We start from the raw sequence: 24411 nt of genomic DNA on the forward strand, positions 1-24411 counted from the left end.
TGATTTGGTCGCAGGCACGAGCCGAAGGCGAGCTGCTACCTGGGCTATTAAGCTAACTGTTCGCGTTACAAACACATTAAAGTTCCCTACATAGTGCACTAGATTGTGTATCAGATCGCGGATTTATGTTCCCTACATAGTGCACTAGATTGTGTATCAGATCGTGGATTTATGTTCCCTACACAGTACGCTAGATTGTATGTCAGATAACGGATTTAAAACGCAATTGGGAATAAAGTCTGTGTCGCCTGCGTGCACGTTTGTGTGCATGAAGCTTGTCGTTACTGGCAACGCGTCAGTGGAGTAATACGGTTGTGGTGTGAAAAGGCCATGCTGTTATCACAAATATCAGCACGGTTAGAACGCTTCTCAACCAATCAGATTGTAAGGTCGGAACTAACTGTTGTATAACTTCATTTTTAACAATTAAGAATCAACAAAACAATGGCTAAATTGAATGTTTTTAACATTTTAACCCCTTTTTTTAAATAGTGCAAATTTTTACTATTTTTAAACAGCATGACAGTGCACTTATCACAAGGACATGTTATACTTTTCCAAACTAATATTGGTCAAGCTCAAGGACACAAACTGTAGGTTTTATTAAAACATTTTTATGCAGTCTCTGACCCAGGATGTCCACCCTGTTACGGACAAATGCATAACTGTTTGAAAGACTTCTGGTTTAAACTGATGTGCAACACACATTATCTAAGAGTTAATATGTCAGTAAATGTTATAATTGGAAGCTGTGTTAAAATGTTATTTTATGATTTTTGTCATATAACATATAGATTTGGATTAAATGTTTCAAATTATATTTCAAAAGAAGATTAGGGCTTTGTTGTATTTTAAGTTGAATCAATAATTGATTCGCAGGCTAGCAGTTGGTTTAGCTATATAAAACAGACACACATAAGTCTGATACTGGCCTAGCACAAACCTACTCTCACCTTGGTGTCTAGGCTCACTCTCTGGCCTGGCTGGTGGAATGTTTTGGTACAGTATTCTAGCTTTGGTCTAACTCTGCTTGCTCTTTTTGATTCTCTCCTCAGTGCCCTTTTTTGTCTCTCACTAACTTCAGCAACTGTCTGCCTATCTCTCACACCATTTCTTTCTCTCTTTTTGTAGGTATTGCTTTATCCTTTCAGGATTAGAATCCCGGCATTCCCTGTAATGTTTCTGTCTTTCAGCTGCACTTAAGGCCATTCTTTAAAGGATGCACACATAATATCAATATTTCTGTCATTATTATAACCAAATAATAAAGCTATATAAATTACACATGCACCTCATATACACTGTGACGTCCACCCTGTTACGTATTAGGTTGTAACAGGGTGGACATTCTGACATAAAATTAGCCATTAGCTAGTGAGTGAGCAATGCCATGCTAGCATAAAATTGAAATCAGACAAAGAATTCTCTGCTTTTTAGTATGATTATTTTTTACAATTATCAAATCGTATTGCTTTTCTTATATCTCCCATAACAGGGTGGACATGTTATGGTTGACCATATAAGACTTTTAGGATAAAATGTGGAAAAAACAATATTACAATGAGGTGTTAGCCACTCATCTTCCACAATTGTGTTTGATATTTGAAAGTGTTAATTATTTCAGTAAGATGGTATTGTTTAAAATTTACTTCATAAATACAATGATCAGTACTGGGGACACAAAAGCACTGAATTGTAGGAATGACCCATAGACATTGTCCTCTGACCTCTTTATGCCAGCAGAACTGTGGGTGTTTTTGATGTTTCAATTTTTCTGTGTGACCTTTGTTGACAGTTTAAATTTTTGAGAAAAAAAGGAAAATAAAATTTCTAAGTTGGTAAGTGACATAAAACTAACCCCATGTTGAAGGTTGTGATGAGGGTCTTTAACCTACAACACAGTCAAAACATACCACTAGTATTTATCCTTAAAGTATTTAAATAAAAAGTGAAAAAATTTGGTTTTCCTGTCCTGTAAGGTAAAAATTGGCACCTATGTAATTTGTAGCAGTGCCTATCTACAAATAAATAACAAAAGTTTACGAACACAACAATAGCTGACCTTTTTTTTAAGTAACTTAACCTGAAAAGTTAACGTCAATTCATTCATTGATTTGAGGCATTTATCATATGACGCAGCTTTGTGGTCCAAACAGGGTGGTTTAAGCAAAATATAATACCAGCAACCACAGTTGCCTTAAAACGTACCATTTTTTACCAATATTCTTCTAAATCCCTATTCTATGTTACAGTCTCGTGCCTATCCGCTTGTTAAGTGGTGACGTGTCGACCTTATGATACGTCACATCCGGGTCCAAGTTGGCCGAGTCCCTCGTATTTTCAATAAGCCACAGTGCTGTGTGCTGTACTGCTTCAACAGGTCCGAGTCGAAAAAAAACTACCCAACCGTCTTTTTACCTCTTTCCTTGCGATTAATGTCATGAAGTAATATTTTTGTTCATAATTCAATGTAAAAAGATAAACTGTCATTGTACTGTATATTCATTACACGTGTTTCAAGCTTTTTTTTATTTATTTCATATAATAATGTGAGATTCTGGATTTTTACTATATAAGCTATAAGCTATACTGATTAAAAGTAAAACCAAAGAGTTAGAAATGTCAGTTTTCATGTAATGAATTAAAAATATGACCGCGACATTAAATGAATTAATGACATGAACTTTTCATGATATTCAGATTACCTGAAGTGCACTAGTGTACTGCACATCTTGTCTTATTTGTATCTTAATGTATGTTTCTAATATATATATAATATATGTATATAATAAGACCTTTTCTCGTCCAGACAGCTATTGAGAAGGACTAGACATTTATGACTCGGGTAATGTTTGTAAATCCAATTTCCAACGACAGCAACACAAGTTTTCCACAAACAGAATTTATTTTAACTTTCTTCTTACATTGACTTATCCGTTAATCCAAGTTTCTTATAAAAACTCACTATGTTCGCAATTGGCGTATAACAAACAAAACTACGATCATAAATCTATTGCTCCACGTCCTCTTTCTTTCCGTATATTTGATAAATATTGTCAGTATATAGAGTCAGTACAATTCTGCCCCCCGCAGGCTCCACCGAAGAGGACTAATGAATAACAGCATACACTGATTACCAGGAAAAATCATCAATAGCTGAAATACCAAGTCACCTCAAATAAGTATTCTTTAACCAAACAGAAAATATTTATGACAATAAACATAGATCATTACAATTAATGCAATATGGATCTTACAATATATATATAAAAAGGTTCACAGGTTTAGCCATAGTTGTTTGCGTTTGCGATTAGGTTCGTTTGGCCCCGGAAATGACGCGTGACGTCACACTTAACAAGCGAATACGGGTCTACGTGTCAATCTTAACGAATGAGGCGGGATTTGCCTCAAAACGGGTGGACAAAAACACAATGACATAGCTAAAACCTCTGCCTCTGGTGTACACAGGCGCAGTTGTGTATTCTGTAGCATTACGTATCTTAGCCGTTACACATTTAATTTTTAAAACCAGTTTAATTATGACGGACCCAAGAATACGCCAGATAAAAATAAAGACGGGAGTCGTGAAACGGTAAGTGCACGGATATGTGTTATTGTGTTATGTATTGTTAGCATGTGTGATATTTCTTTGAAGCTAGGTAATGAACAACAGCAAATATAGTTAAATAATCCTACCTAGTTAGTTAACTGGCTCACAAACTGGCTAAGTGCGTGTTGACTACAGTTTCACGTAGCACAATAAATATTTTTGTAACAAAAATGTTTCACTGTTAATATTGTGGACATTCGTTAACTTACATATTTAGCATCTTTAAGCTAAAACACAGCACATCATAAAACGGCAAGTAAAACACTGTATTTCGCACGCCACTCTGGTTTATAGAGTTAACCTTTGTCATTGATGAGAACAAAAATGAACAATTTTCTTTTTTATATTCATAACTCCAGCTCTAGGACGCGAGGGAAGGAAACAAACAGCAAGACTCAGCAGTGGCAAAATGCTAAACACAATTTGTAAACCGATCGGCTAAACCGATTTGTAGCCTATTTCCTAGTTGGAGTACACATATGCAGTGATACTTAAAATACTTCGAACTTTAAACTTTTTTCTTAAAAACAAAGTCAAACTGCCATGAATGTGCAGTCATTAAAATGAAATTTATTCGAACACTACTATATGTATAATTGTTTTAAAAATGGGCAAAATTGTTTGAGCCATGATTTTTCTATTTATGTATTTCCTCTTGTGCTCCCAATCCAGTCGTGTTCAATTACCCAGTTGTATTTCCTCCACTGCTGCAGACCTGTAGTCTGACTAAGGAAGGAAGTACCTAATACGAGCCCCATTCAACACCTGTGCAGTAGCCAACTGTTTCTTTTCACTTGCACTAAACGGGTTCACACAGGGATTAGAGTCACATACAGTCATGTACTAATCTCCATTATTACCCACTTTTGTGCAGGTACCATCGACTAGTCAGCAGAGGCCACAATTGAGCAATTCCTTCGGCTTGCCCGCCTTTAGACAGGCAATTATGTCTGCATAGGTGCTCGGCTGGCCGATAGCAGAGCTGTGATTCAAACTAGAGATTTCAGCAGTGGTGGGCTAGCGTGCCACCTGAGCACCAAGCCATGATTATTTATTTATTTTTTAAACTAATGAATCTAGTGTTGCTGACATGTCAAGTGGGATATAAGTTTAAATATATAAAACTTTGTATTTGCTGCAAAATTATGTCTGTTGAACACCCGGTCAGGTCAATAGCAGAGCTGATTTTTAAACTCGAGAGCAGCGGTGGGCTAAAGCACCATCTGAGGACCTAAAACAGTTGTCATGTCCCGCAAATTAAATATCTTAATGTCAATATTTTTTATTTGGAATAGGAATGTTGTTATAGTTTTATAGAATAATACAAAAATGTTTATTTTACTTAAACACGACTATACACACTTATACAATCATAGTAAATAGTAAAGCAGCCATATTGATAATTCTGCTGTAGTCTTTATTTTTTTTGAGAACTGTATGTGTAATTAACTCAGACAAGGTTTCCAAGCAGAACATTGCCCAAAGCATTACACTGCCTCTGCTGGCTTGTCTTCTTCCCATAGTGCAGCCTGGTGCCATGTGTTCCCCAGATAAGCGATGCACATGCACCCGTCCATCCACATGATGCAAAAGAAAATGTGATTCATCAGACCAGACCGCCACCTTCCATTGCTCTGTGGTCCAGTTTTGATGCTTACGTGCCCATTGTTGCCACTTTCGGCAGTGTACAGGGGTCAGCATGGGCACCCTGACTGGTCTGCGGCTATGCAGCCCCATACGCAACAAACTGCGATGCACTGTGTATTCTGACACCTTTCTATTAGAACCAGCATTAACTTCTTCAGCAATTTGAGCTACAGTAGCTCGTGTGTTGGATCAGACCACACGGAGCAGCCTTCGGTCCCCACGTGCATCAATGAGCCTTGGCCTGTCGCCGGTTTACCACTGTTTTGTCCTTGGACCACTTTTGATAGATACTGACCACTGCAGACCGGAAACACTCCACAAGAGCTGCAGTTTTGGAGATGCTCTGACCCAGTCGTCTAGCCATCACAATTTTGCCCGTGTGTCAGTACATATTACAGTGGGGCCAAAAAGTATTTAGTCAGCCACTGATTGTGCAAGTTCTCCTACTTAGAAAGATGAGAGAGGTCTGTAATTTTCATCATAGGTACACTATGAGAGACAAAATCAGAAAAAAAAAATCCAGGAAATCACATTGTAGGATTTTTAAAGAATTTATTTGTAAATTATGGTGGAAAATAAGTATTTGGTCAATAACAAAAATTCAACTCAATACTTTGTAACATAACCTTTGTTGGCAATGACAAAAGTCAAACATTTCCTGTAAGTCTTCACCAGGTTTGCACACACTTTAGCTGGTATTTTGGCCCATTCCTCCATGCAGATCTCCTCTAGAGCAGTGATGGTTTGGGGCTGTCGCTGGGCAACACGGACTTTCAACTCCCTCCACAAATTTTCTATCGGGTTGAGGTCTGGAGACTGGCTAGGCCACTCCAGGACCTTGAAATGCTTTTTACGGAGCCACTCCTTCGTTGCCCGAGTGGTGTGTGGGATCATTGTCATGCTGGAAGACCCAGCCACGTTCCATCTTCAATGCTCTCACTGATGAAAGGAGGTTTTGGCTTAAAATCTCACGATACATGGCCCCGTTCATTCTTCCCTTAACACGGATCAGTCGTCCTGTCCCCTTTGCAGAAAAACAGCCCCAAAGCATGATGTTTCCACCCCTATGCTTCACAGTAGGTATGGTGTTCTTAGGATGCAACTCAGCATTCTTCTCCCTCCAAACACGACGAGTTGAGTTTTTACCAAAAAGTTCCATTTTGGTTTCATCTGACCACATGATATTCTCCCAATCCTCTTCTGGATCATCCATATGCTCTCTGGCAAACTTCAGACGGGCCTGGACATGTACTGGCTTAAGCAGGGGGACATGCCTGGCACTGCAGGATTTGAGTCCCTCTCGGTGTAGTGTGTTACTGATGGTAGCCTTTGTTACTTTGGTCCCAGCTCTCTGCAGGTCATTCATCAGGTCCCTCTGTGTAGTTCTGGGATTTTTGCTCACCGTTCTCATGATCATTTTGACCCCATGGGATGAGATCTTGCGTGGGGCCCCAGATCGAGGGAGATTATCAATGGTCTTGTATGTCTTCCATTTTCTTACAATTGCTCCCACAGTTGATTTATTCACACCAACCTGCTTGCCTATTGTAGATTCACTCTTCCCAGCCTGGTGCAGGTCTACAATTTTCTTCCTGGTGTCCTTCGACAGCTCTTTTGTCTTGGCCATGGTTGAGTTTGGAGTCTGACTGTTTGAGGCTGTGGACAGGTGTCTTTTATACAGATAACGAGGTCAAACAGGTGCCATTAATACAGGTAACGAGTGGAGGACAGAAGAGCTTCTTAAAGAAGAAGTTACAGGTCTGTGAGAGCCAGAAATCTTGCTTGTTTGTGGGTGACCAAATACTTATTTTCCACCATAATTTACAAATAAATTCTTTAAAAATCCTACAATGTGATTTCCTGGATTTTTTTTTCTCATTTTGTCTCTCATAGTTGAAGTGTACCTATGATGAAAATTACAGACCTCTCTCATCTTTCTAAGTAGGAGAACTTGCACAATCAGTGGCTGACTAAATACTTTTTGGCCCCACTGTGTATACAGTGTATCACGAAAGTGAGTACACCCCTCACATTTCTGCAAATATTTCATTATATCTTTTCATGGGACAACACTATAGACATGAAACTTGGATATAACTAAGAGTAGTCAGTGTACAACTTGTATAGCAGTGTAGATTTACTTTCTTCTGAAAATAACTCAACACACAGCCATTAATGTCTAAATAGCTGCCAACATAAGTGAGTACACCCCACAGTGAACATGTCCAAATTGTGCCTAAAGTGTAAATATTTTGTGTGACCACCATTATTATCACTGCCTTAACCCTCCTGGGCATGGAATTCACCAGAGCTGCACAGGTTGCTACTGGAATCCTCTTCCACTCCTCCGTGATGACATCACGGAGCTGGTGGATGTTAGACACCTTAAACTCCTCCACCTTCCACTTGAGGATGCGCCACAGGTGCTCAATTGGGTTTAGTCCATCACCTTTACCTTCAGCTTCCTCAGCAAGGCAGTTGTCATCTTGGAGGTTGTGTTTGGGGTCGTTATCCTGTTGGAAAACTGCCATGAGGCCCAGTTTTCGAAGGGAGGGGATCATGCTCTGTTTCAGAATGTCACAGTACATGTTGGAATTCATGTTTCCCTCAATGAACTGCAGCTCCCCAGTGCCAGCAACACTCATGCAGCCCAAGACCATGATGCTACCACCACCATGCTTGACTGTAGGCAAGATACAGTTGTCTTGGTACTTCTCACCAGGGCGCCGCCACACATGCTGGACACCATCTGAGCCAAACAAGTTTATCTTGGTCTCGTCAGACCACAGGGCATTCCAGTAATCCATGTTCTTGGACTGCTTGTCTTCAGCAAACTGTTTGCTGGCTTTCTTGTGCGTCAGCTTCCTTCTGGGATGACGACCATGCAGACCGAGTTGATGCAGTATGCGGTGTATGGTCTGAGCACTGACAGGCTGACCTCCCACGTCTTCAACCTCTGCAGCAATGCTGGCAGCACTCATGTGTCTATTTTTTAAAGCCAACCTCTGGATATGACGCCGAACACGTGGACTCAACTTCTTTGGTCGACCCTGGCGAAGCCTGTTCCGAGTGGAACCTGTCCTGGAAAACCGCTGTATGACCTTGGCCACCATGCTGTAGCTCAGTTTCAGGGTGTTAGCAATCTTCTTATAGCCCAGGCCATCTTTGTGGAGAGCAACAATTCTATTTCTCACATCCTCAGAGAGTTCTTTGCCATGAGGTGCCATGTTGAATATCCAGTGGCCAGTATGAGAGAATTGTACCCAAAACACCAAATTTAACAGCCCTGCTCCCCATTTACACCTGGGACCTTGACACATGACACCAGGGAGGGACAACGACACATTTGGGCACAATTTGGACATGTTCACTGTGGGGTGTACTCACTTATGTTGCCAGCTATTTAGACAATCTACACTGCTATACAAGCTGTACACTGACTACTCTAAGTTATATCCAAGTTTCATGTCTATAGTGTTGTCCCATGAAAAGATATAATGAAATATTTGCAGAAATGTGAGGGGTGTACTAACTTTTGTGATACCTGTATATATGTATATATGTATATATATGTATATATATACAGGTCCTTCTCAAAAAATTAGCATATTGTGATAAAGTTCATTATTTTCCATAATGTAATGATAAAAATTAAACTTTCATATATTTTAGATTCATTGCACACCAACTGAAATATTTCAGGTCTTTTATTGTTTTAATACTGATGATTTTGGCATACAGCTCATGAAAACCCAAAATTCCTATCTCAAAAAATTAGCATATTTCATCCGACCAATAAAAGAAAAGTGTTTTTAATACAAAAAAAGTCAACCTTCAAATAATTATGTTCAGTTATGCACTCAATACTTGGTCGGGAATCCTTTTGCAGAAATGACTGCTTCAATGCGGCGTGGCATGGAGGCAATCAGCCTGTGGCACTGCTGAGGTGTTATGGAGGCCCAGGATGCTTCGATAGCGGCCTTAAGCTCATCCAGAGTGTTGGGTCTTGTGTCTCTCAACTTTCTCTTCACAATATCCCACAGATTCTCTATGGGGTTCAGGTCAGGAGAGTTGGCAGGCCAATTGAGCACAGTAATACCATGGTCAGTAAACCATTCACCAGTGGTTTTGGCACTGTGAGCAGGTGCCAGGTCGTGCTGAAAAATGAAATCTTCATCTCCATAAAGCTTTTCAGCAGATGGAAGCATGAAGTGCTCCAAAATCTCCTGATAGCTAGCTGCATTGACCCTGCCCTTGATAAAACACAGTGGACCAACACCAGCAGCTGACATGGCACCCCAGACCATCACTGACTGTGGGTACTTGACACTGGACTTCAGGCATTTTGGCATTTCCTTCTCCCCAGTCTTCCTCCAGACTCTGGCACCTTGATTTCCGAAAACAGTACTTTGGACCACTGAGCAACAGTCCAGTGCTGCTTCTCTGTAGCCCAGGTCAGGCGCTTCTGCCGCTGTTTCTGGTTCAAAAGTGGCTTGACCTGGGGAATGCGGCACCTGTAGCCCATTTCCTGCACACGCCTGTGCACGGTGGCTCTGGATGTTTCTACTCCAGACTCAGTCCACTGCTTCCGCAGGTCCCCCAAGGTCTGGAATCGGCCCTTCTCCACAATCTTCCTCAGGGTCCGGTCACCTCTTCTCGTTGTGCAGCGTTTTCTGCCACACTTTTTCCTTCCCACAGACTTCCCACTGAGGTGCCTTGATACAGCACTCTGGGAACAGCCTATTCGTTCAGAAATTTCTTTCTGTGTCTTACACATGAAATATTTCAGTTGGTGTGCAATGAATCTAAAATATATGAAAGTTTAATTTTTATCATTACATTATGGAAAATAATGAACTTTATCACAATATGCAAATTTTTTGAGAAGGACCTGTATATATATATATATATATATATATATATATATATACAGTGTATCACAAAAGTGAGTACACCCCTCACATTTCTGCAAATATTTCATTATATCTTTTCATGGGACAACACTATAGACATGAAACTTGGATATAACTTAGAATAGTCAGTGTACAGCTTGTATAGCAGTGTAGATTTACTGTCTTCTGAAAATAACTCAACACACAGCCATTAATGTCTAAATAGCTGGCAACATAAGTGAGTACACCCCACAGTGAACATGTCCAAATTGTGCCCAAATGTGTCGTTGTCCCTCCCTGGTGTCATGTGTCAAGGTCCCAGGTGTAAATGGGGAGCAGGGCTGTTAAATTTGGTGTTTTGGGTACAATTCTCTCATACTGGCCACTGGATATTCAACATGGCACCTCATGGCAAAGAACTCTCTGAGGATGTGAGAAATAGAATTGTTGCTCTCCACAAAGATGGCCTGGGCTATAAGAAGATTGCTAACACCCTGAAACTGAGCTACAGCATGGTGGCCAAGGTCATACAGCGGTTTTCCAGGACAGGTTCCACTCGGAACAGGCTTCGCCAGGGTCGACCAAAGAAGTTGAGTCCACGTGTTCGGCGTCATATCCAGAGGTTGGCTTTAAAAAATAGACACATGAGTGCTGCCAGCATTGCTGCAGAGGTTGAAGACGTGGGAGGTCAGCCTGTCAGTGCTCAGACCATACGCCGCACACTGCATCAACTCGGTCTGCATGGTCGTCATCCCAGAAGGAAGCTGACGCACAAGAAAGCCAGCAAACAGTTTGCTGAAGACAAGCAGTCCAAGAACATGGATTACTGGACTGCCCTGTGGTCTGACGAGACCAAGATAAACTTGTTTGGCTCAGATGGTGTCCAGCATGTGTGGCGGCGCCCTGGTGAGAAGTACCAAGACAACTGTATCTTGCCTACAGTCAAGCATGGTGGTGGTAGCATCATGGTCTTGGGCTGCATGAGTGTTGCTGGCACTGGGGAGCTGCAGTTCATTGAGGGAAACATGAATTCCAACATGTACTGTGACATTCTGAAACAGAGCATGATCCCCTCCCTTCGAAAACTGGGCCTCATGGCAGTTTTCCAACAGGATAACGACCCCAAACACAACCTCCAAGATGACAACTGCCTTGCTGAGGAAGCTGAAGGTAAAGGTGATGGACTAAACCCAATTGAGCACCTGTGGCGCATCCTCAAGTGGAAGGTGGAGGAGTTTAAGGTGTCTAACATCCACCAGCTCCGTGATGTCATCACGGAGGAGTGGAAGAGGATTCCAGTAGCAACCTGTGCAGCTCTGGTGAATTCCATGCCCAGGAGGGTTAAGGCAGTGATAATAATGGTGGTCACACAAAATATTGACACTTTAGGCTCAATTTGGACATGTTCACTGTGGGGTGTACTCACTTATGTTGCCAGCTATTTAGACATTAATGGCTGTGTGTTGAGTTATTTTCAGAAGACAGTAAATCTACACTGCTATACAAGCTGTACACTGACTACTCTTAGTTATATCCAAGTTTCATGTCTATAGTGTTGTCCCATGAAAAGATATAATGAAATATTTGCAGAAATGTGAGGGGTGTACTCACTTTCGTGATACACTGTATATATGTTAGGGCTGTCAAACGATTAAATTTTTTAATCGCGATTAATCTCAGAATTTCATATAGTTAATCGCGATTAATCGCATTAAAAAAAATCTGTGTAAATGTTATAGAAAACAAGGATTTTTATGTGAAATGTTACAATTAAAATGGTGAACACATTTTATGCTAAATGTACTGATGTTAAAAACTGCTGGGACAAGAGAAAACTGTAAGGGAGTTTTATTCACTCACATACTAGGCAGTAAATGTCAGATTGTAGTTTAGAATTTCTCCATCAGCAAACATTGTAGATCAGCGGTGCTTTAGGTGGGATAAGGCGTAGTTATTGTAACAGACTTTTCTGTGGTTGTATTGTGACAATGGTTTGATGGCCGTTTCTACACGAAGTGAGTGTGTTTTGACCCTTTGGGGCTTCCATAGTTCATGGACTAACGTACTTGACTCAGCTTTCCGGTATTTGGTACCTTAACAGAATAAGTTAATAAAAGTGTTCTGCTCCCGACAACTTGTGAATATAGCGTGTATTTATTTCTTTATAAGTGCATCACTACAACGCTCGGTTACATTATGTTAACAAACCGCAAATGAAAAACGGTGGCAAGTCCGACATTAAAACGTTTGTTTTAACATAATGTTAACATAATGTAACCGAGCGTTGTAGTTCTACCAGTCAAGTCTCAACATTAACTAGAATTTGCGTTAACGGCACTATTATTTTTAATCGCGTTAAATTGAAATCGCGTTAATGCGTTATTATCGCGTTAACTTCGACAGCCCTAATATATATATATATATATATATATATATATATATATATATATATATATATATATATATATATATATACAGGGGTTGGACAAAATAACAAACACCTGGTTTTAGACCACAATAATTTATTAGTATGGTGTAGGGCCTCCTTTTGCGGCCAATGCAGCGTCAATTCGTCTTGGAAATGACATATACAAGTCCTGCACAGTGGTCAGAGGGATTTTAAGCCATTCTTCTTGCAGGATAGTGGCCAGGTCACTACGTGATGCTGGTGGAGGAAAACGTTTCCTGACTCGCTTCTCCAAAACACCCCAAAGTGGCTCAATAATATTTAGATCTGGTGACTGTGCAGGCCATGGGAGATGTTCAACTTCACTTTCATGTTCATCAAACCAATCTTTCACCAGTCTTGCTGTGTGTATTGGTGCATTGTTATCCTGATACACGGCACCGCCATTGGATGCACATGGTCCTCCAGAATGGTTCGGTAGTCCTTGGCAGTGACGCGCCCATCTAGCACAAGTATTGGGCCAAGGGAATGCCATGATATGGCAGCCCAAACCATCACTGATCCACCCCCATGCTTCACTCTGGGCATGCAACAGTCTGGGTGGTACGCTTCTTTGGGGCTTCTCCACACCATAACTCTCCGGGATGTGGGGAAAACAGTAAAGGTGGACTCATCAGAGAACAATACATGTTTCACATTGTCCACAGCCCAAGATTTGCGCTCCTTGCACCATTAAAAACCGACGTTTGGCATTGGCACGAGTGACCAAAGGTTTGGCTATAGCAGCCCGGCCGTGTATATTGACCCTGTGGAGCTCCCGACGGACAGTTCTGGTGGAAACAGGAGAGTTGAGGTGCACATTTAATTCTGCCGTGATTTGGGCAGCCGTGGTTTTATGTTTTTTGGATACAATCCGGGTTAGCACCCGAACATCCCTTTCAGACAGCTTCCTCTTGCGTCCACAGTTAATCCTGTTGGATGTGGTTTGTCCTTCTTGGTGGTATGCTGACATTACCCTGGATACCGTGGCTCTTGATACATCACAAAGACTTGCTGTCTTGGTCACAGATGCGCCAGCAAGACGTGCACCAACAATTTGTCCTCTTTTGAACTCTGGTATGTCACCCATAATGTTGTGTGCATTGCAATATTTTGAGCAAAACTAAGCTCTTACCCTGCTAATTGAACCTTCACACTCTGCTCTTACTGGTGCAATGTGCAATTAATGAAGATTGGCCACCAGACTGGTCCAATTTAGCCATGAAACCTCCCACACTAAAATGACAGGTGTTTCAGTTATTTTGTCCAACCCCTGTATATACAGTGTATCACAAAAGTGAGTACACCCCTCACATTTCTGCAGATATTTAAGTATATCTTTTCATGGGACAACACTGACAAAATGACACTTTGACACAATGAAAAGTAGTCTGTGTGCAGCTTATATAACAGTGTAAATTTATTCTTCCCTCAAAATAACTCAATATACAGCCATTAATGTCTAAACCACCGGCAACAAAAGTGAGTACACCCCTAAGAGACTACACCCCTAAATGTCCAAATTGAGCACTGCTTGTCATTTTCCCTCCAAAATGTAATGTGATTTGTTAGTGTTACTAGGTCTCAGGTGTGCATAGGGAGCAGGTGTGTTCAATTTAGTAGTACAGCTCTCACACTCTCTCATACTGGTCACTGAAAGTTCCAACATGGCACCTCATGGCAAAGAACTCTCTGAGGATCTTAAAAGACGAATTGTTGCGCTACATGAAGATGGCCAAGGCTTCAAGAAGATTGCCAACACCCTGAAACTGAGCTGCAGCACAGTGGCCAAGATCATCCAGCGTTTTAAAAGAGCAGGGTCCACTCAGAAAAGACCTCGCGTTGGTCATCCAAAGAAGCTGAGTGCACGTGCTCAGCGTCACATCCAACTGCTGTCTTTGAAAGATAGGCGCAGGAGTGCTGTCAGCATTGCTGCAGAGATTGAAAAGGTGGGGGGTCAGCCTGTCAGTGCTCAGACCATACGCCGCACACTACATCAAATTGGTCTGCATGGCTGTCACCCCAGAAGGAAGCCTCTTCTGAAGTCTCTACACAAGAAAGCCCGCAAACAGTTTGCTGAAGACATGTCAACAAAGGACATGGACTACTGGAACCATGTCCTATGGTCTGATGAGACCAAGATTAATTTGTTTGGTTCAGATGGTCTCAAGCATGTGTGGCGGCAATCAGGTGAGGAGTACAAAGATAAGTGTGTCATGCCTACAGTCAAGCATGGTGGTGGGAATGCCATGGTCTGGGGCTGCATGAGTGCAGCAGGTGTTGGGGAGTTACATTTCATTGAGGGACACATGAACTCCAATATGTACTGTGAAATACTGAAGCAGAGCATGATCCCCTCCCTCCGGAAACTGGGTCGCAGGGCAGTGTTCCAGCATGATAATGACCCCAAACACACCTCTAAGACGACCACTGCTTTATTGAAGAGGCTGAGGGTAAAGGTGATGGACTGGCCAAGCATGTCTCCAGACCTAAACCCAATAGAACATCTTTGGGGCATCCTCAAGCGGAAGGTGGAGGAGCGCAAAGTCTCGAATATCCGCCAGCTCCGTGATGTCGTCATGGAGGAGTGGAAAAGCATTCCAGTGGCAACCTGTGAAGCTCTGGTAAACTCCATGCCCAGGAGAGTTAAGGCAGTTCTGGGAAATAATGGTGGCCACACAAAATATTGACACTTCAGGAACTTTCACTAAGGGGTGTACTCACTTTTGTTGCCGGTGGTTTAGACATTAATGGCTGTATATTGAGTTATTTTGAGGGAAGAATACATTTACACTGTTATATAAGCTGCACACAGACTACTTTTCATTGTGTCAAAGTGTCATTTTGTCAGTGTTGTCCCATGAAAAGATATACTTAAATATCTGCAGAAATGTGAGGGGTGTACTCACTTTTGTGATACACTGTATATAAAGGATAAAGGTGTCTGCTAAAAGCAGCAAATATAAATGTCTGTTCAAATCAGGGTATTCGGCTTATGAATTACTATCAGTTTTCTGCAGCTGTGTTGGGAAACAGTTATAATGCAAATTGATTCAGCAAAGTTCTATGATGCCCTAGTAAGGCGCTAGACACTAGTGTATAAAAAGTAGATGGACTTTCTGTGCTGGTACTAGGGTTGCCAACCGTCCCGTAAAATACGGAATCGTTCCGTATTTGGAAACTAAATGTCGCGTTCCGTATTGAACTGATACGGGACGCGCTTTGTTCCGTATTTTTATCAATGGGAGAGAAATGCTGCAGATTAGACTGTTCAATACTAGAGCTGGGCGGTTCCTGAATCACCCGGGTTAATGATTCGAATCTTTGTACTGAATCAGGAATCACGAGTCTGAAATCTTAATTAACCCGGATTCTACGAGTCCTCTGACTGGCTGCTGCTAAGTACGCAAGGCGAGTGAGCCGACTCACTGGAAACACCTCTGACTCAGATGATTTGGCTGAACCGGCTTCACTCCAGTGTATGAATCTAAGTAATAAGTTAAATATTTAATAGTTAAGAATTTACCACCACTATAAATACTTCACTGTTTGAGTAGCGCAGTGGGCAGCGCGCATCGCGCACGTTCTTCTGCCCTAGGTTCGAATCCGGCTTAGGGCGAAACTAAAGTAACACAAGCAGGGCCGGCGCTATGAGGGGCGCTGGGGTGGGCATTGCCCCAACCCTCCCCCAATTTTCTTACTGCCCCCCTAAGCAACGCAGTCCAGAACCGGGCTGCATGTCGGTGTTAAGATGGATTATGTAAAAATTTTGTTTTCACTATTGAGAAAAAATGTTACATGATGTTTATGCATGTTCTTTTACCTAAAATATGGTTCTGATTTATCATTAAAGAATGAAAATAATATATGTTAAACAGCTTAAATTAAACATTTTGATAATGTTCCTACCCCCCCCAGTTGGCAACCCTAGCTGGTACTCTACATAGTAAACTAATTGATTTAGGATGGTTCTTCCATTAATTGGCTGAAGCAAGAAGATGCTGCCAGTAATAGTAGTCATATACCTTAAGTGTTTTGTTCTCAATCAGGGAATAAAATTGTACTCAAATAAAATTTGAGTGTACGCAGACATCACATCAGGGACAGTATGTTATTTTAATCTTTTGTTATTTGTTTTCCTGTTATTTCTTTACTCCTTTCTGTCCTTTTTCTTTCTTAGACTGGCTAAGGAAGAGGTATTATACATAAAAGAGGCAAAACAGCAAGAGGAGAAGATTGAGCAGTTGAAAGCTGAATCAGGAGATGAGTATGTAATTAAAAAACAGGTAAATAAAAAAAATTAAAATGTAAACTATAAAAATACAAGAATATAAATTCTGAGACAGAAAAATGCTTGTTTTACTTTTTTTATTGAATTCTATAAAAAAAAGATTACAAATCTCACAAAACAATGCTTTGCAACAACTTTATTTATGAAGGCACTTGAAGACAGATAAAGTCAAGCATCAAGTACCATCACATTATGCTCTATAGAATACTGTGAAATGATGCGGTGATGACCGGGATTATGAGAATTTGCAGCTTGTGTCAGCTTGAGTGCATGCTGTCATTACAGCATAAGGAGACATATTAAGTACTGTATTTAAACTGCAAACAGTCTCTGCACAGGACCAGAGATTGTATTTAGGGTATGAGTAATTTTTGAAATTACTATATGTGGCCTAATAAAATGTTATAAAAAACCCTGTTAATATTTTTGTTGAACTTTGCCGACAAAGTTGCTGTTGCCTGATGATTTAAAAATAAACAAACAGATACCATTAATACGTTTGACTGCAATGACGGGTTTCTGTTTATCATGGGTTTCTGGGGCATTTCTCTGTTCGTGGTCCATATGTTGCCACCTAGTGGACTGGAAAAGAAACGGCATGCGTGCTTACACATGCATTCACACACTAACTTCAGCTTGACATGATTTCGAAAAAAACAATTAATAAACAATATAAATAGCATCGTAATATACAGTAATAATGTATTTGTAGACAATGTCTTTAAATTTGATTGATATTGTTAGTATAGTAGTTCTTGATAGCAGACTAACTTTTAAAGAGCTTTAGCATGACCATTGCAGTAATTGCAGTATTTCCACAGCAGATATACAGTGTATCACAAAAGTGAGTACACCCCTCACATTTCTGCAGATATTTAAGTATATCTTTTCATGGGACAACACTGACAAAATGACACTTTGACACAATGAAAAGTAGTCTGTGTGCAGCTTATATAACAGTGTAAATTTATTCTTTCCTCAAAATAACTCAATATACAGCCATTAATGTCTAAACCACCAGCAACAAAAGTGAGTACACCCCTTAGTGAAAGTTCCTGAAGTGTCAATATTTTGTGTGGCCACCATTATTTCCCAGAACTGCCTTAACTCTCCTGGGCATGGAGTTTACCAGAGCTTCACAGGTTGCCACTGGAATGCTTTTCCACTCCTCCATGATGACATCACGGAGCTGGCGGATATTCGAGACTTTGCGCTCCTCCACCTTCCGCTTGAGGATGCCCCAAAGATGTTCTATTGGGTTTAGGTCTGGAGACATGCTTGGCCAGTCCATCACCTTTACCCTCAGCCTCTTCAATAAAGCAGTGGTCGTCTTAGAGGTGTGTTTGGGGTCATTATCATGCTGAAACACTGCCCTGCAACCCAGTTTCCGGAGGGAGGGGATCATGCTCTGCTTCAGTATTTCACAGTACATATTGGAGTTCATGTGTCCCTCAATGAAATGTAACTCCCCAACACCTGCTGCACTCATGCAGCCCCAGACCATGGCATTCCCACCACCATGCTTGACTGTAGGCATGACACACTTATCTTTGTACTCCTCACCTGATTGCCGCCACACATGCTTGAGACCATCTGAACCAAACAAATTAATCTTGGTCTCATCAGACCATAGGACATGGTTCCAGTAATCCATGTCCTTTGTTGACATGTCTTCAGCAAACTGTTTGCGGGCTTTCTTGTGTAGAGACTTCAGAAGAGGCTTCCTTCTGGGGTGACAGCCATGCAGACCAATTTGATGTAGTGTGCGGCGTATGGTCTGAGCACTGACAGGCTGACCCCCCACCTTTTCAATCTCTGCAGCAATGCTGACAGCACTCTTGCGCCTATCTTTCAAAGACAGCAGTTGGTTGTGACGCTGAGCATGTGCACTCAGCTTCTTTGGACGACCAACGCGAGGTCTGTTCTGAGTGGACCCTGCTCTTTTAAAACGCTGGATGATCTTGGCCACTGTGCTGCAGCTCAGTTTCAGGGTGTTGGCAATCTTCTTGTAGCCTTGGCCATCTTCATGTAGCGCAACAATTCGTCTTTTAAGATCCTCAGAGAGTTCTTTGCCATGAGGTGCCATGTTGGAACTTTCAGTGACCAGTATGAGAGAGTGTGAGAGCTGTACTACTAAATTGAACACACCTGCTCCCTATGCACACCTGAGACCTAGTAACACTAACAAATCACATGACATTTTGGAGGGAAAATGACAAGCAGTGCTCAATTTGGACATTTAGGGGTGTAGTCTCTTAGGGGTGTAGTCTCTTAGGGGTGTACTCACTTTTGTTGCCGGTGGTTTAGACATTAATGGCTGTATATTGAGTTATTTTGAGGGAAGAATAAATTTACACTGTTATATAAGCTGCACACAGACTACTTTTCATTGTGTCAAAGTGTAATTTTGTCAGTGTTGTCCCATGAAAAGATATACTTAAATATCTGCAGAAATGTGAGGGGTGTACTCACTTTTGTGATACACTGTATATATATATATATATATTTTATATATACAGGGGTTGGACAATGAAACTGAAACACCTGGTTTTAGACCACAATAATTTATTAGTATGGTGTAGGGCCTCCTTTTGCGGCCAATACAGCGTCAATTCGTCTTGGAAATGACATATACAAGTCCTGCACAGTGGTCAGAGGGATTTTAAGCCATTCTTCTTGCAGGATAGTGGCCAGGTCACTACGTGATGCTGGTGGAGGAAAACGTTTCCTGACTCGCTTCTCCAAAACACCCCAAAGTGGCTCAATAATATTTAGATCTGGTGACTGTGCAGGCCATGGGAGATGTTCAACTTCACTTTCATGTTCATCAAACCAATCTTTCACCAGTCTTGCTGTGTGTATTGGTGCATTGTCATCCTGATACACGGCACCGCCTTCAGGATACAATGTTTGAACCATTGGATGCACATGGTCCTCCAGAATGGTTCGGTAGTCCTTGGCAGTGACGCGCCCATCTAGCACAAGTATTGGGCCAAGGGAATGCCATGATATGGCAGCCCAAACCATCACTGATCCACCCCCATGCTTCACTCTGGGCATGCAACAGTCTGGGTGGTACGCTTCTTTGGGGCTTCTCCACACCGTAACTCTCCCGGATGTGGGGGAAACAGTAAAGGTGGACTCATCAGAGAACAATACATGTCCACAGCCCAAGATTTGCGCTCCTTGCACCATTGAAACCGACGTTTGGCATTGGCACGAGTGACCAAAGGTTTGGCTATAGCAGCCCGGCCGTGTATGTTGACCCTGTGGAGCTCCCGACGGACAGTTCTGGTGGAAACAGGAGAGTTGAGGTGCACATTTAATTCTGCCGTGATTTGGGCAGCCGTGGTTTTATGTTTTTTGGATACAATCCGGGTTAGCACCCGAACATCCCTTTCAGACAGCTTCCTCTTGCGTCCACAGTTAATCCTGTTGGATGTGGTTTGTCCTTCTTGGTGGTATGCTGACATTACCCTGGATACCGTGGCTCCTTCTGACCACTGTGCAGGACTTGTATATGTCCCACTGTGCAGGACTTTTTTTTTTTTTTTTTTTAAAGAAAATAGCAAAAAAGTAGGAAGGAAAAAGAAGCACAAAAACAAGTGTGTAAATTACTATTGGTGAGAAGGTCTGTTTGGGATGTGTGTGTGTATCATTCTATCAAAACTATCAGGCTTAGTATTTTTTTGGCTCACCTTTTTGTGCTAAACTTGTTAAAAAAAGAATAGTATTTGTAAGCAATATTGCAAATACTTAAGGTTGTTTACCGTCTATTGCATAATATTGTTAAATGATTCATTAAATCCAGGGAAAATCTTTAGTCCATGTAGGGCAAGGCTGCAAACCACTATTAAATGTGCATGAATTTTAATCCCTTTACCTGCATTGCATGAGAAACCATCATACTGCTGTGATAAATATCACACATGGGTTTGGGAGTACCGCTGTCACTTAACACATTCTGCTGCATCAAGAAATGCAACCTGAAACTCATGAAAAGAGAAGGCCACACATCAGTTTTATGCCATAATGTCTAAGTTCTCTGTGCCGAGTTTATTTTAGATGTACTGAGGGACAGTGGAAACGTGTGCTGTGGTCATATAAGTCCATGTTTCAGCTTTTTCAGCAAGATGATGTCAGGCCTCATTCAGCACACACTACAAAAGCGTGTTTTATATGAAAGCATATATTCATATTTCAGAATTAGCATGTATACATTCTGTAGTTTGTAGTGCTAACTAAATATGACAGTACATTGAACAACAGCTTGTTTATAGGAGAGCAATCAATCTATACATGATTTTTAACTACTAGTAAAAAAAAGTTTAATTACAAATTTTTTCTTTCTAATTACAATTCTTTTTTGTGTATATTTTTTATAATTGGCTAGATAGAGGTGCTGCAGGAGTCTAAAATGATGATTCCTGACTGTCATCGCCGTTTAGCCATGGCTCATGCTGACCTACAGCAACTTCTGGTAAGTGCTTACACCCACTCACACACCCTTGTAATGATCTGCAAAATATCTGTTAGAAGACAGAGATATTAGGAAGCCAGAGAATTTAAATTTAAATTTTCTCATTGAATTCTCATGGTTTAAGAATGACAAGAATGTGTAAATGTGGCAGCTCTTTGGTCACCATCAGTCCTACATCTTAAAGACTTTTAATTAAAAACAAGTAAACACAATCTGCTGTTGTATCTTATAGTTGTTTGCATGCTCTCCCTGTGTCTGCGTGGGTTTCCTCTGGGAACTCCGGTTTCCTCCAATAGTCCAAAGACATGCAAGTGAGGTGAATTGGACATACTAAATTGTCCAGGACTGTGCTGGGTATAACCTTGTGAACTGAAGAACCTTGTGTAATGAGTAACTACCGTTCCTGTCATGAATGTAACCAAAGTGTAAGACATGACGTTAAAATCCTAATAAACAAACAAACAATATCTTACAGTTGTTTTAACTACTTTTTGTGTATTTGTCTCTTCTAAATGTTAGTTGTACATCTTTATTGCCATCAAACAAGAAATGTTTGTTAATTCTTTTGTTTGATTATGTGAGTACACAATGTTTGAACTGTCTGTGCATTAAACGGTTTGGGCTGTATTAATCTCACAAATGTATGGAAGAGGAAAAACTGGGATAACATTTTAGTTCTTTGTAAGCCTTATACTAATAAGAACAATACAGATAACAATATAGTTCTTTGCAATAGTTCTCTATATACACACAAGTAGTACAGTCTTTCTGTAATCAGGTTAATTTAAACCACCATACAACTTCTATGAACACCCATTACTGTGATGTATTATACAACACAATGAAGAAATTTACTTATGCAAAAAATAAAATTAACAAAAAGCTCATTTTACTGGCCATCTCTTTAGCTCTACATTTGATGAGTAATAATGTCGTATGTCAGGCTAAATTTGCATTTGTTCAGCATTGTGTGTGTGTGTCTTTTTGACCAGTTTGGGTACTAATATCTGTGCCATCTCTAACTTTAGTAAGTAGCTGAATGTGTGTGCACTTGTCAATTCGTGCATTAAACACTTATAGTCTGCTCTATCCATCAATGTTCACTATATTTTATACACTTTATGTTTGAAGCAAGCCAGTGGATAAATTTAATTCTAAATATATGTGTACACCTCAAATACGGTGATGAATACATAATGATAGACCTTGTCATCTCAGGGAAACCATTATTGCCAATTTCTGTTTTGCATGGTAATGTAATATTAAAAAATAAGACAATATATAACAAGTCTATAAGGTACAACCTTTTTTTCTGATGATAATCTTATGTTCCTGGCTAATAATGGCCAGAATCATGCTGCTTAAATTGTTTATATAACACCAGTTTTATTTAACAGCTGGATAAAGTTAATTGTCTTTCATAGGGAAAAAGTTTTACCCATCTTTAGCAAGTGTGTCTTAAATTTTGGAGCTGATTGTAATTTTTTTTTATTAAAACCCTACTCCTACTGAGACATTTTGTAAAACACAGGAAGAAGTAGTCTATCGTTTGTTAATCATCTCAAATCTTTATTTAACTGATAAAAGTAGAAATACAAAGTTTCATTTAGAATTGATGCCTGTAACACCAAAAAAGTTGGGACGGAGGCATGTTTACCCCTTTGCTCTATCACCTTTCCTATTAATAAGACTTTTTGATAGTATGGGGATACTCCATTTACATTTGTGTCATTTAGCAGACGCTTTTATCCAAAGCGACTTACAATTATGACTGAATACAGTTTGAGCAATTGAGGGTTAAGGGCCTCGCTCAGGGGCCCAACAATGGCAACTTGGTGGTGGTGGGGCTTAAACCAACAACCTTCCGATTACTAGTCTGGTACCTTAACCACTAAGCTACCACTGTCCCTACACTACTGAGGACACTAATTGTTGCAGTTTTACAAGAGGATTTTTGTCCATTCCTGCTTGATACAAGACTTCAGCGGTAGACTGTGTTGAGTGACAATGGTTTTCTGAAATACTCTCAAGCCCATGTGGCTACGTTTTCTGATGCAGTGCCGTCTGAGAGCTCAAATGCACATTAAAGATAAAACATTAAACATCTCTCCAAATTCCCTGACATTTATCTACCATACAATATTATGTATAGTAGAAGGTGAAAGCCTACATTATTTGCAATTTTTTAACTGACAATGGTCTCTGTCACAACTTTTTGGGAGAGTGTTGCAGGCATCAAATTCCAAATGTGTTTTTATTTAAAAAAATCAATCAGTGGAAAAATGGAATCTTTTTTTCTACTTTTGTCAGTTAAATAATTATTCAGGAAAATTAACAAATCATTGATTTTTTCTTTACAGAATGTCCCAACCTTTTCTAAAATAGGGTTTGTATATTTTTCTAAAGTGATCTACAATTTCTTAAATTTTTTTTTATAAGTATTGCTTTGTATTTCAGGAAATGGAGGAGGATCTGGCAGAGTCGGAGGAATACAGGGAGGCTAGAAGCATTTTAGACTCAGTTAAACTGGATGGATAATGTACAAACACATAGTCACCCAGTCAAAAGTGTCTTTTTTTTTTTTTTATACCTTTTAAAATAAAAGTTAACTACTAAACACATCTGTTGTGTTCAAATTTACACAAGCATCAAATAAACTTTCGAATTACATACCAGATTTTTTATTTGTGATATGTTTAAATCGCCTGAAAAAGCATCCCTGAACCTGTTGTTAAAACAGCTCTAAAAGTGGCTCACTTTATCAAGACATACAATGCGGATTTTTAAGGTACTCTTGTCAAATGTTCTCTAATATACCCCTAATATACCTCTAATATACCCCATATGGATGGCTTTATACCTGACTGCATGACACTGTTAGTGTGGTTTTAAGCTTTAATTGTCATTGCAATTTTAGCTGTGTTTAAAATACTTTTTCTTACCAAGAGCACACACAACAACTGTATTGCCAAAAGTACAGTTTATGTAAAGATATACAGTAGTATGTAAAAGGAATTGTCCCCTTTCCAATTAATACTAAATCTT

General features: G+C 40.3%; 1 protein-coding gene across 1 annotated transcript; it reads left to right on the forward strand.

Moving 5' to 3' along the window:
- The first annotated feature begins 3402 nt into the window (after positions 1-3402).
- On the forward strand, positions 3403-24036 carry tbca (tubulin cofactor a). Its single transcript, XM_063011355.1, has 4 exons — positions 3403-3592; positions 16776-16881; positions 21280-21366; positions 23824-24036. Exons 1-4 carry the CDS (start codon positions 3540-3542, stop codon positions 23902-23904), a joined length of 327 nt encoding a protein of 108 aa, XP_062867425.1. The 5' UTR covers positions 3403-3539; the 3' UTR covers positions 23905-24036.
- Positions 24037-24411: the final 375 nt, after the last annotated feature.

Source organism: Trichomycterus rosablanca, chromosome 16, assembly GCF_030014385.1.
Source record: "Trichomycterus rosablanca isolate fTriRos1 chromosome 16, fTriRos1.hap1, whole genome shotgun sequence".
In the NCBI taxonomy this organism is placed as follows: Eukaryota; Metazoa; Chordata; class Actinopteri; order Siluriformes; family Trichomycteridae; genus Trichomycterus; species Trichomycterus rosablanca.